The sequence below is a fragment of the Anomaloglossus baeobatrachus genome, chromosome 1 (assembly GCF_048569485.1).
Source record: "Anomaloglossus baeobatrachus isolate aAnoBae1 chromosome 1, aAnoBae1.hap1, whole genome shotgun sequence".
Classification (NCBI taxonomy): Eukaryota; Metazoa; Chordata; class Amphibia; order Anura; family Aromobatidae; genus Anomaloglossus; species Anomaloglossus baeobatrachus.
Window position 1 is genome coordinate 768135432 of NC_134353.1, and position 17662 is coordinate 768153093.

At 45.4% G+C, this 17662-nt stretch overlaps 1 protein-coding gene across 3 annotated transcripts; it reads left to right on the forward strand.

Annotated features, from left to right (window-relative positions):
• Window positions 1–398: 398 nt before the first annotated feature.
• Window positions 399–17201, forward strand: MZT2B (mitotic spindle organizing protein 2B). Of its 3 annotated transcripts, none has more exons than XM_075324538.1 (4): window positions 399–701; window positions 2822–2967; window positions 6967–7158; window positions 15739–17201. In XM_075324538.1, exons 1-4 carry the CDS (start codon window positions 544–546, stop codon window positions 15894–15896), a joined length of 654 nt encoding a protein of 217 aa, XP_075180653.1. In that variant the 5' UTR covers window positions 399–543; the 3' UTR covers window positions 15897–17201. The 3 variants fall into 3 exon arrangements, with proteins under 3 accessions (XP_075180653.1, XP_075180661.1, XP_075180670.1); XM_075324546.1 differs by having other exon boundaries at window positions 400–701; window positions 6967–7107; XM_075324555.1 differs by lacking the exon at window positions 6967–7158 and having other exon boundaries at window positions 403–701.
• Window positions 17202–17662: the final 461 nt, after the last annotated feature.

Consider the following 17662-nt stretch of genomic DNA (forward strand, 5'->3'; position numbering starts at 1 on the left):
TGCTATCAGAGAGCACTGGGGTGACGGAGCCTCCCTGCTATCACAGAGCACTGGGGTGATGGAGCCTCCCTGCTATCACAGAGCACTGGGGTGATGGAGCCTCCCTGCTATCACAGAGCACTGGGGTGATGGAGCCTCCCTGCTATCAGAGAGCACTGGGGTGATGGAGCCTCCCTGCTATCAGAGAGCACTGGGGTGACGGAGCCTCCCTGCTATCACAGAGCACTGGGGTGATGGAGCCTCCCTGCTATCACAGAGCACTGGGGTGATGTGTGCTGTCTCCGGGCTGTAGGTCGCAGCCATTGACCACTGTCACCTTATTATACTGACTTCTACACCCCCGGAACAATTTGTTCTGGACCTTTGTTTCCGGGCGGCTCTTTTATACTGGCGTACTGAACGTACTTGTTCTTCCGGTTTGTTACTAGGTAACCTGTCAGCGCAGTGAGCGGGTGCTGGGCGGGATACCAGTGCTGTCTGTTCGGTCCAGTGTGGTGAGAGCCAGCTCCTCTGATATCTGCTGCTAAGGAAGGGCGAACAGCGATGGCTGCGGCTCCTCCCGGCCCGGACGCGGCCATGACAGTAAGCGGCTCAGTGCAGAAGTATGTGACTAAGAAGAAGAAGGCGCTGACCGCAGAGGAGGCCGAGCTGTTTGAGCTGGTGCAGGCCTCCGGCGTAGTCATGGACCAGGAGGTGTTCAGGTAAGAGCTCGGCCTCAGTGTGGTGTTCTCTATGGCTGAGGATCCTTCACCTCCTGTGTCCGCTCACCCCTCATGACCCCTGCATCTCAAAACACCCCCACAATCCGCCCTCTTGTTACCATAGAAACCACAAGAAGTGATGTCGCTCCCATCATTCTCTTCTGGACTATTACAGCTTCTGCTGATCCGATTCGCTATCCCCTGAGCTCTCCCTCGTCCATCTGTACTGAATGCAGCGGCCAGGATCATGGTTCTGTCCAGCCGCTGCACCGATGACCCCACCCTGTGCCAGTTGTTACACTGGTTGCCCATCTGTTCGAGAATACAACATAAACGTCTTCCTCTCACCCACAAAGGTCTGCACCTCCCTACATCTCCTGCCTCCTCTCTGCACCAAGCTACCCCTGTTCTCTGTTGTCGTAAGACTCAGTTATAGAAAGTAAAGGGTTAATTTGCGCTGCCAAATGATGAGAATTCAGCAAATTCCTGGAGAGTGATTTAGGGGTGCTTCACACATAGCGAGATCGCTGCTGAGTCACGGTTTTTGTGACGCAGCAGTGACCTCATTAGCGATCTCGCTGTGTGTGAGACTGAGCAGCGATCTGGCCCCTGCTGTGAGATCGCTGCTCGTTACACACAGTGCTGGTTAGTTTTTTTATTGTTGCTCTCCCGCTGTGAAGCACACATCACTGTGTGTGACAGCGAGAGAGCGACGAAATGAAGCGAGCAGAGAGCAGGAGCCGGCATCTGGCAGCTGTGGTAAGGCTAGTTTCACACTTGCGTTGAACGGGATCCGTAGCATTGCGTTGTGTGACGCATGCAATGGATGCGTTGCATATAGTGGCACAATGCATGCTACAGATCGTACAAAATAACGCAGTCCGTTGTAGTTTTTTTTCCTTGACTTTACACATCTGAGCATGCGCAGTTGTGTAAAGTCAGCTGCGTTAACGGAATCCGTCAAATGACGCATTCTAACGGAATCCGCCACCATAGGCGTCCATTATAAAAACAACGGACGCCTAACGGATTCCTGCAGATTGCGTTTTTTTGACACTCCGCCAAGCGCAGAAAAACGTTACATACTGCGTTCAATCCACTAGACGCAGCGTCAAAATAACGCCGCTGCCTCGTCTAGCGGATGCAACGCAGACACTTGCGTTACAGTGCGTCGTCCATACAACTCTATGTAGAATAGCGCGGTCCGTTAACGGACTGCGCTATTCTCTATAGTGACGGAATGCGCTGAACGCAAGTGTGAAACTAGCCTAAGCTGTAACCAAGATAAACATCGGGTAACCAAGGGAAGCCCTTTCCTTGGTTACCCGATATTTACCTTCGTTACCAGCCTCCGCCGCTCTTGCTGCTAGTGCCAGCTCCTGCTCTGTGCACATGTAGCTGCAGTACACATCAGGTAATTAACCCGATGTGTACTGTAGCTAGGATAGCAAGGAGCCAGCGCTAAGCAGTGTGCGCGGCTCCCTGCTCTCTGCACATGTAGCGACGTTATGATCGCTGCTGTGTTTGACAGCTAAGCGGCGATCATAACAGCGACTTACAAGGTCGCTGTTACGTCACAGAAAATGGTGACGTAACAGCGACGTCGCTGTCGCTATGTGTGAACCCAGCCTTAGTGTCCACGCGTTTCAGAATGATCCAACTGCTTCATCAGGACACATCTGTCCTGATGGAGATGGAAAACACTGAAGATGTAGACATTACATAATTCTCCAGGAATTTATCATCTTCTCATTGTTTGGCAGCGCAGATTAACCCTTCAATTTCTGTCTTTTTGGTCAGGGGTATCACTTCACCTCATTATTCTAACTGTTCCTAAACATACGCAGACACTGCTGGTACTGCTTCATGCAGCTTTAATTGAATATCCCTATTCATTATGAAGATGGCTGGACCAGTGAATATGGGCACTTTGTATGCCCCCCTTATTTCCTATTAGATTGTGAGCAGATCCCCACTCTTGTCTAATTGTATTATTCTGTAACTCTGTACTTTCTGATAGTGTATATGTGTCCTTTCTGAATATTGAAGCGCTGGGAATATCTTGGCACCATATTAAATTATGGACCTACCGGTGATCTGAGCTTCTCTCCTATTACCAGGATAATTGTGGACTTACTGAAGATGAATGTTGCCCCATTAGCCATTTTCCAGATGCTGAAGTCCATGTGTGCCGGGCATCGGCTTACAGAACCTGCTGCTGAGGCTCATTCCTCCCCCGGACTGTTGGCACATTCAGATACACGAGGTAGGACGTGTGGCTTTCTTTCTATTGAGATGTGACTGTTCCCCAATAAAAAGGACTCCTTACCAGCCATAGTGATTGGACAATAACCTTCAGATCCAAGTCCTTTTCGTTACCAAAACTGTTAGTATAATACAAGTGCTGTTATTGGCACTTTGCTAATGATAGTCTATCCTTAAAATAGTCCATCCATATCGGATTGATGGTTCTGACCTCCTCACTGATGGGTTGCATCTCTCCGCCATTTACAAGGCACATTTTGAAGTGGGTTGCAAGCACCAGCGATTCGTCAATACTTTTGTGCCATCTAACCATTGAATAGTTTTCGCTCCTCTCCCTCTAGCCCATGTATTTTAATGTTGGTCCTCGACAACACACAGTGTAACATTGGCTGCTCTGCGCGTGATTAAATCCTTCATTATACTACGCTCATCCTCTTCATGTCCTTCACTGCCTTTTCTGATCACACAGCATTCGAGATGACTGTAATTTACCTGCTGAGCTTTCATAGGCAGCGACCAAGATGACAAAGCTCAGTACAATAAAGTAGTGAATGTGAAGAGACCACACAGTCGACCCCTGATTATACTGAGCTGTCTTCTTAGTCGCTGCTTTTGCACAGAGTAGTGGCCGATGACAGTTATCCTGACTGTTTTGTGCTCTGTATAGTCGGCAACAGAGATGACAAAGCAGCCGATGCCCATTCAGTGCCTCAAGAAGTAGGCACGCTCAGTGGAACAAGTGCTACTTGTTGTCCAGTGCATGGTCTGTGCCGGGTCATTGGAATGCCTCTTACTGCACTTCAGTCTCATGGACCCTATAGAGTGCATGGTGCGCTACATGAGGCCGGTACCCCTGCGTGACAAATCATAGGTGGTATCCTATTGGATGACTTTTCAGATTTTTATAGTATCATGTGGTTTAAAAGAAACCTGTCCGCACAGATTTCTCTTTCTAACTAATGGCAAGCTAGCATAGGGCATGTTACTACTTTACAACCAACATATTGACCTGTAATATTTTTGACACAGATTGCATGGGGGATGTATAAATTGGGCAGATGCTGGTTTTATTACAGAGCCAGCATCTTCTAACAGCCACCAGAACTAGCTCCGATTGTTGCTGTTTACCCAGTTTACTGCCTCTGTATATCACGGACACCAGTTCCAAACCAATGCGATCTGAAGCCAATAGGTTACAATGACAGCCGAGGGCTTGCTGAAGTCCACCATGGCTACCATCTTAGACCTCGAGCTGTGCTTGATCGGAGGACATCAGTTACACTATATATTGCAATTCAGAAGTATTCAGTGTGTACTATGAGCAATTAATCGATCACAGGTTGAGGTCCATTAACCTCTTCTCAACATAACGTACATTTATGTCATGTACCGAATCTCTGACTTTGATGCGGGCTCGCAAGCTGAGCCTGCATCCTTCACAGCAGATAATGGCTGTTTTATTCAGCGGTCATCTGCCTCTAACAGCCTCGGGTGGAATGCAGCAATGCCCAATTGTCCTATTAAACGCTGCTGTCAATCTGTGCATTTAATGCACTCCGGCAGGGCAGTGCATCATTGTATACGTCCAATATATAAGATTATTTAAACAGTTGCGGTTTTTCAGTCACTGCAATAATCCCAAAAATGCTATAAAAAGTAATCAAAATGTTCAGTACACAAAACACAAGCCCTCACACAGGTACATTGACTACAAAATAAGAAAAAATGATCTCTGAGGATGATGACACAAATGTATTGTTTTTTATATTTATAAAAAAAAAAGACTTCTAAATTTGGAATCCCAATAACCGTAATGTCAGTTAATTTATATCGCAAAACAATGTCAGAATTGCTGGTTTTTTTCACGATTTCATCCCACGTGGAATTATTTTTTCCTGTTTTGTTTTTTTTTGGGGGGGGGGGGGGGGGTTTCCCTTCTTCTGTGCAGTATGTTGTAAAATGAATGGTGCCATATATAAATAAAAAGTTATGGGATTTGAAAGAATGCGAGGAAAAAAACCAAAGCACAAAAATCCACTACTTGGACAACCCCTTCTCATCCCTCGTGTTTGGCCCCATTAAAATAAAAAAAAGCCTATACTCCTCTTCCGTGCTGGCGACTTTCCAGAGGGGCTGATGCTTGGGTTCCCGGGGCTCAGGTGAGGTTGAGACGTGACGAGAGCCCTGTGCCCAATCACCACCAGCTTCTCTCGCCTTCAGACGTATTAGTAATGGAGGAAGGGAGCAGTCAGCCATAGCTCTCACCTTCTGTCCCTTTTGTTGATTACCCATACATCTGAAGATGGGGAGAGAGAAGCCAGCGGTGATTGAGCACAGGGCTCTCGTGACGTCACATCCTCACCGGAGCCCCGGGAACGCGAGCGGGAACTGAGGGGAGTATGATGGGACCAAACTTGGTGGATGAGAAGTGGTTGTCAAAGTAGTGCACTAACCCTTTAAATCCTGCCGCTCCTTACCAGTTATCTGGCAGGGTGTCAGCAATGAGTAGTAATGGCTACTGTGTCTGTGCTGGATGTCAATCAAGTAACAGTGCATGTGATTAAAGCGCAGTCGCCTGCAAATCTGCTAACAATTCCCATATACTTACAACATGCAGGTAACTGCAGTCACTCCTGTACTAAAGTTCCACTCCAGACTGGACTGCTATCACTAATGCATATTCTCTGCCCCATGTGATATACTTACTAGCCAACTTCTTCTGCATTTTTTTGGCTCCGCTCCCGTCCTCTTCTTCAGTTTGTGACTTGCCGGATGGCTTTAGTGTTTGTTGGGGGAACCAGAGATCGCTTCTCAATCTAAAGTGGGCTTTACACGCCACGATATCGTTAATGTTTTATCGTCGGGGTCACGTTGTTAGTGACGCACATCCGTCGTCATTAACGATGTCGCAGCGTGTGACGCTTACCAGCGACCTTAAGCGACCTAGAAAATGGTGAAAATCGTTCACCATGGAGAGGTCGTCCCAAACTCAAAAATCGGTAAGGGTTGTTTTTCGATGTGGTTCGTCGCTCCTGCGGCAGCACACATCGCTATGTGTGACACCGCAGGAGCGAGGAACGTCTCCTTACTTGCCGCCGGCCACAATGCGGAAGGAAGGAGGTGGGCGGGATGTTTACATCACCCTCAGCTCCGCCCCTCCGCTTTGATTGGCCGCCCCCTTAGTGACGTCGCTGTGATGCCGAACGTCCCTCCTCCTTGAGGGAGGGATTGTTCGGCAGTCACAGCAACGCCGTCGACCAGGTAAGTGCGTGTGACGCTGCCGCAGCGATAATGTTTGCTACGGCAGCGATCACACACAATCGCAGGAACGACGGGGGCGGGTGCTTTTGGGTACGATATCGCTAGCAATTGCTAACAATATCGTAGCGTGTAAAGCCCGCTTAAGTCTATGAGGGGAAGAACAATGCTGTCATAGACTTACATTAAGGGCTTGTGACCATTAGCTGTAACTCAGTCAGAAACTGCGGTCACAAGATGATGAATTCGGGACCAGAGCGGTGCCAGGATGAGCAGAAGATGGCGGCTGATGAGTATCTTACTATGGGCAGGGAACTTACATTAGTGATGCCACTCCAGAGGTGAAATAAGAGAAAAGAAAAAACTACTGGCGTGGTGCATGTCATTATTCCAGGCTCGAGTCCGGCCCCACATCTAATAAAGACAAGATCTGGAGTCATAACAAGTCTCTTATAACCTTGTACACATCTGTAGCCATAGTTTATATTATATTATATATGTGTGTATGTGAGTGAGTATATGTCAGCCATTGCCTGCTCCTAGATGTTTTTGCATGGTCTAAAAAGTGTTGTTGTTTTTCTGTCTGTTCTTTGTCTCCATTTTTGTGTAATGCTTTCTCCTTTGGCAGATGAGGTTGGTATTGTGTTTCCTCAGATTACTGACATGTCTGGAGATATCCCTGCTCTTACCAGTCTTTCTGAATTGTGTTGCTTCTTTTTTGATGTTTGTCTCTTCATATTAGAGCTTCAATTTCTCACAGCCAAGAACAGTAAAATTCCTGCTCCGCTCTCCTCCTTTTCTTCTTATCTTCGTGCACCAAGAATGAAAGGCTCTAAGATTGTGGTCTACAGCTCGGTGGATGCTTGTTCACCTATTTCTCAAGGTCCCCCTGGTTCCTTCCAGCTTTCTTGCTGCCTGTTCTCACCATTCGCAGGTTGCTTTTATTAGTATATTCTACTTGGATGACTCTGGGGAACATTTATATAAACTGCCGGTGCTAACATTGACCTCTATCAGATCTGCACCTAAGGCTATGTTCACACTAGAAAAATGATTTTTCTTAAGAAATTTCTTAAGAAATTTCTTAAGAGTGAAGGATTAGTGCACCTGCGTTAAAAAAACGCATCAAAAACGCACCTGCGTTTTTGCCGCGTTTTCGGTGCGTTTTTGGTGCGTTTTTGGTGCGTTTTTACCGCTGGTTGCTCCCTGCGTTATTGTGCCAATTATCTATGGCAAAAAACGCAGTTAGCTGCAGAAAAGAAGTGACATGCTCATTCTTTTTCTTAAGAAAATCTACTGAAAGAATTTTCTTAAAAAAAAAACGCAGTGTGTGCACAGCTAATTTTTTTTGCCATAGGTTTTGCTGGGGAATGTCTGCAGAAAGGTTACAAGAATTTCTCAAGAAATTTCTGCAGCAAAAACGGACCCAAAACGCAGGTAAAAAACGCAGTGTGTGAACATAGCCTAACGATCAGGAGCTTATCTGTGCGTGGTTTTTATAAAAGTCCCCAGCAGTCCGCTCTCACACTAGGAACCGCTTATATTAACATTTATGTTCCAGTCTGGGAATTAAATGGTTTCATTATTTCAATTTACAAACATAACTCAGACATTTAGAAAGGTCTGGTTCCTATTGTGATTTGACAGCTGCAAGTAGGGCTTATACTGTGGATGGTGCCCTTGCCTTGGTATGTACATTCACCCGTTGCTATGTCAATTCTCTTGGGCTTAGACCTTTTCATCATACTGAATATTTCAGGTATTCTATTATTCATAGTTGAACAGGTGAGAGGAAAATTAATACTAAAATAAAAAGACCCTGATTAGTCCCCGCTGCTACACCTCTGTGATGATTGGGAGCACAGTGGTTTTAAAAGTGCTTTTTCTCCTGAAAAACAGTCATGGTTAGGTTGACATTACCAATCAGTGTGTTGGCATGCCTGTGAGTTACTCGCAGAAATGTTGTGACAGGTTCTAATTAATGTATCCTGACTAAAAAAAATCTACATCCTTGGGCTGGGCTATTAATCAAGTTATTTGATTTATTCACATGCTGCACAATTCTGATTTTTGTCAAAATCGAAACATTATTCCCCCATTCCCACAGTGTTATCATAGGGCTTTTTTAGACTTAAATTTCCCATTTTTTCAGGTGTAGAAGCTCAGCTGCGGGTTGAGGTAGACACAGGAACAGTTTGCATTTAAATTGTCCAGTTGGTTTATTCAGTCTTCATAAACCGCTCAGTAGAACAAACAAAACAGCCTCATTCCAGCCCAAAAAGATTACAAACTGCAAAATACAAATCCATATAAAGCTGCTGGGGCCTTCCTATTTAGGATAACATCCCACTCTGACAAGTACAACACCGCTGGAGGTCTGCACACCTCTACACACAGACACCTAACTGAATCCACAGATGTCCATTTTATCCCCCTAAAGAAGACCCTAGGGTGGAGATATGTGAACAGTCGCCCCACCCATTTCTTTGACTGTTCACAAAAACCCGGTCCTCTCGTAGCCTATTAACCCTCAGCATTTAACATGCTGGAGCCGGCTTACGGGTTTATACCATCCTTGGTGAAACATATCTCCCCTCCAGGATTTTACTAGTGACCATCTTCAGAAACTATTTCATTTTATAAATTTTGTGAGGGTTTTGTTTTATATAAATTGTGATTATGAAGAAAAAAAAATCTACCACAGTAAGTTTGTCATTACTTATTTGCCATTTATATAGGAGTCAAAGTGTGCAGAAGAGTCAGAAATTTGGCTTCCAGACTCCCCAGTCATGATAGACATTTTCAGTAGATATGGTGCAGACTGTAATGATTGCTTCCCATTCTATTGCTGTAGATCAGACTTGGCCAAACCTCAGTCTGATAAGAGCAGTGCTTCAAGGGATCAGAACTAGGTGTACAAGTTGTTTTTTGTTTTTTATTTTTTTCCTCAGGTCATTAATACTGTGACGTTTGGCTTGTCATTTCATCTGATTCTGTTGTCTAGAATGGACATAACAGAGCTGCATGATAACAAAGGGTTACGTGACTCATACAGATGTGTGCTCATAGAAGCAGCGCTGATAATAAAAGTATATTAGAAAAATGATTGTTAGAAAGAGTTAGGTCTTATGAAAGGGAATCAAACTTCCATGGGCACCGCAACCACTGACTGTGTCCTGTGTTATGATGTGGGAAACAGCTGAATTACAACTATATAACGTAGCTTCATTTTCCAGTGAAGACACTATTAAAGGGAACCAATCAACAGGATTTTTGTATATTACCTAAAGCCAAGCTGATTCTATGCATACCTGTAGTGGTCAGCTTGGATGTGTAGGTTTTGAAATCCAAGAAAGTAAAGTTTATAAAATCATCAGCTTCTTGACTGACAGCAGCTGAGGAGCAGCTAATAGCTGGGGGGTATTCATAGTTAGGGTGCTTTCACATCAGCGTTTTTTTGCCGGTTGGCAAAAAAAAACGCTAACCGCATATGACCGTTTCCTGTGGATTGAATGTGCAACGCATGCAACCGCAATTATTTTATCGGATCCTTCTGCAGCGGAACACAGAATTTATTGACTGGCACTGGAGTCAGCTGATTGTGAGTAAGCTGAACTCCTGATCTCACAGCCCGCACACGCTGCACTGGATGCAGGTTAACAGCAGTCACCGCCTGCTGCCAATCACGTGTGACCGTGTGCAGGCTGTGTAGTCAGGAGTTCAGCTGAGTTCAGATCAGCTGAGGACTCCAGTGTTGGCTGATTACGTGTTCTGTGTTCCGCTGCATACATCACAGCGTGTGCGGGCTGTGAGGTCAGCTGAGTTCGGCCGGCACTGGAGTCAGCTGATCTGAACTCAGCTGAACTCCTGACCTCATACCAGCAGAACAAGTAATCAGATCAGCTGACTCCAGTATCGTCCGATTACTTGTTTTTTGTCCTGCTGCATACATCGCAGCGTGTGGGGGCTGTGGAATTCGGCCGGCAATGGAGTCAGCTGATCTGAATTTCTAGCCAGCAGAACAAGTAATCGGATCAGTTGACTCCAGTGTCGGCTGATTACTTATTCTGTGTCCCGTAGCATCTATCGCAGCGTGTGCGGGCTGTGAGGTCAACAGAGTTCAGATCAGCCGACTCCAGTGCTGGCCGAACTCACCTGACCTCACAGCCCGCATACTCTGCAATGGATGCAGCGGGACACAGAACGAGTAATCGGCCGACACTGGAGGTAGCTGATCTGATTACTTGTTCTGCTATCAGTGTGTTCAGGAGTAGGGATGAGTGAGCAGTAAAATGCTCGGGTGCTTGATGGGCGAAGCCCATGTCGATTTTTAATTAATTAAAAAAAAAAAACAAAACACATAAAAAAAAAGGGCTCCCGCTGCATTTTCTATTGCTAAGGGTAGCCCAAGCAGCTACTGGCTGCTAACCCCCCTGCTTGGTGTTACCTTCACTGGCAATGGAAAATCCAGGGAAGCCCTTTTTTTTTTTTTTTGTTAGTTTTTTTTTGCCCAAAAACTAAAATAAAAAAAAAAAGACGTAATCTGTGCCATATTTAAAAATGCTAGCCAGGTACAGCAGGCAGGTATGGGTTGCCCCCAATCCCCCATCCGCCTATTTGTACCTGGCTGGGAACCAAAAATATAGGGAAGCCCTTTTTTTAATGATTTCATGAATTTCATGAAATAATTAAAAAAAAAAAAAGACGTGAGCTTCGCCCAATTTTTGTGTCCAGCCAGGTACAACTAGGCAGCCGGGGATTGGAATTCGTAGCGCAGGGTGACACAAGCTTTTTGGCCCCCCCCCCCCCCCCCCCCCCCGCTGCGAATTGCAGTCCGCAGCCCCTCCAGAAAATGGCACTTTCATAGAAGCGCCATCTTCTGGCGCTGTATCCAACTCTCCCAGCGTCCCTGGTGGCGGGTGGCACGCTGGGTAATAAGGGGTTAATACCAGCTTGTTCTACCTGCTAGTATAAAGTCCGAGATTGTTAATGTCAGGTCAAGTTTGACCCGGCCATTAAGAATCTCCAATAAAGGGTTAAAAAACCACACCACACAGAGAAAAAATACTTTATTAGAAATAAATACACACACACTTAGGGACTCCATCTTTATTACTCCGTCTCACCCCTCCACGATCCTGGTCTTCTGTCACCGATCTAGCTCTGCTGTATCAGAAAAAACGGGCGAGGAACTACTATCTGGGCATGCTCTGTACAGAAAACGGGATCCTGCCTATCGGAAGCTGTGACGTCCAGTAGAGCAGGATCCGGCGCTCATTGAACTACATTGCAGGTACCGCCGCAATATGAGGGATCCAGTGAGATGCAGCATTTTGACAGAGGTCAAAAAAACGCAACAAGTAACATTTTCAAAACACGGTAAAATACTGCAAAACAACGGAACCAGTGTGTGCCGCATCTTGCCGCAATTCCATTGCAAATGCATTGAAATGACAATTTATTTGTAAAGGATCCGGTTTTGAGGCAAAAAAGCATTCATGCCACATTTGAAAAAATGCTGATGTGAAAGCACCGTTATCCCCCTCCCTCTGTTAGAATTAGCATAAGTATTATACAGTCAATTTAATTTTTGACTAGCAGGACCTGTGCTGAGGTCATACCCATGTGACCAGAAGGGGCGGGGCCTCAGCCAACAAAGCTAATACCAGGAGCAACATTTTTCTGTTGCTGATGCCCCGCCCCTTCTGGTCACATGGGTATGACCTCAGCACAGGTCCTGCAAGTAAAAAATTAAATTGATTGTATAATACTTATCCCCTCCCCCTGTTAGAATTAGCATAATCTAGAAATGCTGCCGTCTTCTCTGGACCAAAGCCATTTAAAATGGACTGCAGCTAATGAAAAACTGTTCTGTGGCCAAATGAATCAAAATGGGAAACCATTTATGGAAACCATGGATGCTATGTCCTACAGCCTCGAGGATAGGGACCATCCAAGTTATCATTGCACAGCTTAAAATCGTGTGCCTCTGATGGTATGCCGTTGCATTAGTGCCTATGGCTTGGGCTTTCACATCTTGAAAGGCAGTATCAGTGCTGAGCATTATGTAGAGGTTTTAGAACAACATCAGATCAGGGAAGGCCTCGTGTATCCATCACAACAGCATGGCTTCACAGAAGAAGACTTCAACCTTTCACCAATAGAAAACATTTGGTGCATTATGAAACAATAAAATTCAGAAAAGACGACCTAGGACACTTGAGCAGCTAGAATCCTACACCAGACAAGAATTAGATAATATTCCTCTAACAAGACTCCAATAATTGTTCTCCCCTACCAGGCATTTACAGACTGCAAAAAGAAGAGGGGATTGCATTAATGTTTAGAATATATGTTAAACAGCGTCCCAACTTTTTTGCCTTCAGGATTGTAGTTAATGAAAAACAACGCGTGTGCTTTAATGTTTAGTAGCAGCTTCCTCTATTGAGGAGATGTACAATGTGATATACATTTGTGCATCTATGTCACCAGTCTACAATCAGTATATTGCTATCATTGGGCAGCAGTAGAAATATTTTCAACTTAATATTATATTTAAGCAAAACTCCATTTTGCTTTAATTCATAGTTCTCCTGTTTATTGCAATGATTGCTTGCATACATGTCTCATTTGCTTTCCTTATCATTAATGCTTATTTCTGGGGCTTGTGGTGCTGCTGCTTGCTGCGTGGGGTTTCCTAGGTCTCGCTTACTGTACAGATGCTGCTCTGTTGCTAATGTTCCTTTACATTTTACCAAATGTTTGCAGGGACCTTTAGATTTGAGCTCCTTGGGAAGTGTGAGATCATTAGCACACAGTACAAATAGTAAATCCAGACTTTATTTTAATGATTTAAAACGATGTGCATTTGTAACAATTGTACCAATTTGTAATTAAATATTTGAGCATTTACCCACAACATACACAAATAAGGAGACAATCTTTCGCAGGAGAGAAAAAGCCTTGCTTTACTTCTATTGGACAGCAAAGTAATAGAACTGTATTCCTATGTGTGCCTCTTCACAGGGAGCCATTGGATACCTTTTGGGTGCCTTCAGGGGGAGCCTCTGTGTCCACCTTCAGGAGTAACCACTATGTTTGTGTGCAAGCCTTCAGGGGTAGTCTCTGGATGTTCCTGTGTATGCCTCTTTGTGCACCTTCAGGAGGAGCCACTGGATGCCTCTGTGCGCTCCTTCAGGAGGAGCCGCTGGATGCCTCTGTGCGCTCCTTCAGGAGGAGCCACTGGATGCCTCTGTGCGCTCCTTCAGGAGGAGCCGATGGATGCCTCTGTGCGCTCCTTCAGGAGGAGCCACTGGATGCCTCTGTGCGCGCCTTCAGGAGGAGCCGCTGGATGCCTCTGTGCGCTCCTTCAGGGGGAGCCGCTGGATGCCTCTGTGCGCGCCTTCAGGAGGAGCCACTGGATGCCTCTGTGCGCTCCTTCAGGGGGAGTCGCTGGATGCCTCTGTGCGCTCCTTCAGGGGGAGCCGCTGGATGCCTCTGTGCGCTCCTTCAGGGGGAGCCGCTGGATGCCTCTGTGCGCTCCTTCAGGGGGAGCCACTGGATGCCTCTGTGCGCTCCTTCAGGGGGAGCCACTGGATGCCTCTGTGCGCTCCTTCAGGGGGAGCCACTGGATGCCTCTGTGCGCTCCTTCAGGGGGAGCCACTGGATGCCTCTGTGCGCTCCTTCAGGGGGAGCCACTGGATGCCTCTGTGCGCTCCTTCAGGGGGAGCCACTGAATGCCTCTGTGCGCTCCTTCAGGGGGAGCCACTGGATGCCTCTGTGCGCTCCTTCAGGGGGAGCCACTGGATGCCTCTGTGTGCTCCTTCAGGGGGAGCCACTGGATGCCTCTGTGTGCTCCTTCAGGGGGAGCCACTGGATGCCTCTGTGCGCTCCTTCAGGGGGAGCCACTGGAACCTGTGTGTTCTAATATACATTGCAAGTTCAGTAAGATATTGGCCCAAGCAGCACAAATATATTGTTGTGTTTGGCTATTGGCATCTAATGAGATCTATGACGCAAAGTTATGTGCTATTCACTAAATGAGACAATATTTTGCCATTTGGGCTAGAAGCATTTATCATGGCAGATCTGCTTTAACTCCTTCTTATCTAAATTATACAAAGTTTTGCTGTTTTGTGGAGTATTTCTTTATTTTTATTAAGGGATTTCATAATTTATAGAACGATATATGTGGTAATATATTATTTTCTGTTTGTTTATGGCACTTGCCCTGACAGCAGGCCTACTACAAAGGCCTGGTGTCCTCTTTGTCTCCAGGGCTGACCAGCTAAGTGCCATAATCTTTATTCTGGACACAAGGAAACCCCGTGACCAGAAAGAAAGTAGAGTCTGCTTAGTTCACATCCTGGACCTTGTAAATGAAAGGGTTAACAGCCAGGATCGGACTTCCATCGGATCCCCGGTGTGTCAGGAGCTGATTGTTACAGCTCATCCTTAAGGGTGCTTTACACACTGCGACATCGCTAGCGATAGCACCTGGTCGTTCGTGCGACATTTGGTGATCGTTGCTGTAGCGAACATTATCGCTACGGCAGCGTCACACGCACATACCTTTTCAGCGACGTCGCTGTGACCGCCGAACAATCCCTCCTTCAAGGGGGAGGTGCGTTCGGAGTCATAGCGACGTCACTGCGGCGTCACTAAGCAGCTGCCCAATAGCAGAGGAGGGGCGGAGATGAGCGGCCAGAACATCCCGCCCACCTCCTTCCTTCCTCATTGCCGGTGGACGCAGGTAGGAGATATTCCTCGCTCCTGCGGTGTCACACATAGCGATGTATGATGCCGCAGGATCGACGAATAACATCGTGCCTGCAGCAGCAACGATATTATGAAAAGGAGCGACGTGTCAATGATCAACGATTTTTGCCGCTTTTGCGATCGTTGATCGTCGCTCCTTAATGTCACACGCTGCGATGTCGCTAACGGCGCCGGATGTGCATCACTAACGACATGACCCCGACGATATATCATTAGCGATGTCGCAGCGTGTAACGCACCCTTTATATTAATGCGGAAGTAGACGGGCTTACTGAGCATGTCAACTCTAAACGGTCATAGTAGACTGAGGACCCCCACACTGTCCAATGGCCACAGTCTGAGGGCAATTGATTATTTATTTTTTCTGTTTAATGTTCATGTAGTGAGTGTTTTGTACGACAAGTCTAATAAAATAAGATTTCCTTTGTTACCAATTGTTAGCTTTTCTACACAGCGTAGTGAATATACTCACGTATTAATAATAATTAGGCCAGTCATGTAAGCACCATACGTGTATTTATGACTGTTCACACAGATTCTTTGGATCTTTCGTCTGATAAAAAAATACATTTCTTATTTACAAATGCACATGAATCAAATTTTTTTTTCTGCATGGAGAACTGAGATAGTGGATAACTTTCTGTGCTTACTTTATCTTTTTGAAGGAACATTACCAATTCCTAATAAGAACATCAAACATAGTCTTCTTACTAACACCTCTTTCTTTTCTCCACAGGCAGAAATAAATTGAATCCCCCAGTAACTTCCAGCCAAGGCCCAGCTGATAGAAGCAGTCGGGAAGGTTCAAGTCAGCGAATGCCTCGGCAGTCTAGTGCTAGTCGTATGCAGAAGAGCAGCAGCTCCGGGAAAAGCAGTGGAGGAAGCAGCACATAACGGATGTGTTACTGATCTCGTGCAGCACCGCAGTCACAGTGACATTTCATTTACAACAGCTCAGCATTAGTGGTCGGATAACAGTCATCTTTCCTTTATAATTTGGCTACATTAGACATCAAAAGACCCAAAAAAAAAGCACTGATAGAATTAGTTGATAGCAATTTAAAGCATCATTCCAGTTTTAGTTTTAAGTTTTACTGCTGGAGTGGTGCTTCTAATCTAAGTTCCCTGCCCCTAGCCTTATACTCACTGCCGTCTTCATCTTCTATCACTACCTCTCCCTTCGGTCTTCAGCCATTTGTGACCTGCTGGAGCTCTCCAGTGTTTAACGGAGCGAGCCAGAGGTCACTTTTCAATGCACGTCTAGGAGAGCCTCATTCTGGCTTATTGAGAGCTTGTGATAGTTACCTCTGACTTTTGGCAGTCAGATGTTGTGGTCATAAGATGGCGCCGCAGGAACGGAGTGTCGCTGATAAAAGGTGAAGACACTGGTGGGTTAATATAATACGAGGGTCATGAGCCTTAGAGCAGAAGCATCACTCCAGCAATGGAAAAAACAAAAACCGGTGCCTCTAATGTATTTGGTGTAACTGGACATTTTGACCATCTCTTTCTCTAGGGCTGCACTGATTGATTTCTAATTTCATTGTAATAATATGCTGGGTTCTCCTGTGAGATGTACGGTCGCTGAGCTTATACTTCACTGGTTTGTGTTAATTAGATGAGCTCAAAATACTGATTCAGCAGATACACTTGCTCTTTTTATAAAACAAGCCGATCAGTGCAGGTCCCAGGTACTGGACCTTTTACTTCTCAATAAAGTCAAGTCAACTAAAAATAAAAATGAGAAAACTTGTAATTTTCACCACAGCCACTTGGACTATTTAGCCCTTCCTGTTCTTTACACAAGACTTTTCATAAGGCTCATTATCTTCAGAGACTGAAAATAATCGACCATAACTTTAAAAAAATATAAAATAAAAACCAGAATGAACCAGTAAGTCATTCTCATATGCCAAATTCTGTATACGGGGTTTTGCTATGTAGTATATTCCACCCCTCCTTGCATAGTGCTGGTTGATGTAGTACATGTGTGATAATCCTGATGTCCTCTGTGTAGCATTTAGACAAAGCCTTGGGAATAACCATCAGTTATGAGTTATCTGCTCCATTGTGCAGTGCTGAGGCCTCACTATCCAACATAAAATCTATGAGCTCTTTGTACGATAAGGAAAATAAATGTATTTATTGATGGTAACATTTAATTACTGTTAATATCACACTCAAGCTTTGTTTCTCAAATGTGATTATATAATATTCCTATTGATCTAATATATAAAGGTGCGTGTGCGCGTGCGTGTGTCCAGTAAAGGAATCTGCACCGTCGCATTTACAATCACGAAACTTTGCACAGACACCTTATGTGACCCAGGGAACATCATAGACTGTTTTGAGGGGACAACTTATCCCCGTGCTTTAGGTATTCTTCAAAAAGTCGGCTTACATTAAAGTCAATGGAGCTGGGAACGGATCTGTTATTATAGACTCCTATTATGGACAGAGAAAGAGACCCGCACACACAAAAAGAGACACATACACACAGCTCTGCTTTTTTGCTACAGATCATTAATAGGAGCTCTGATTGGTTGCTATAGGCAACAAAGGACATTCTTAGAATAAAACAGCTTATGTGTCAGTTAATGATTTCTGTAGAGAGATGGATAGACAGAGAAACAGGGAGAGACACAGGCAGGGTGGCTGAC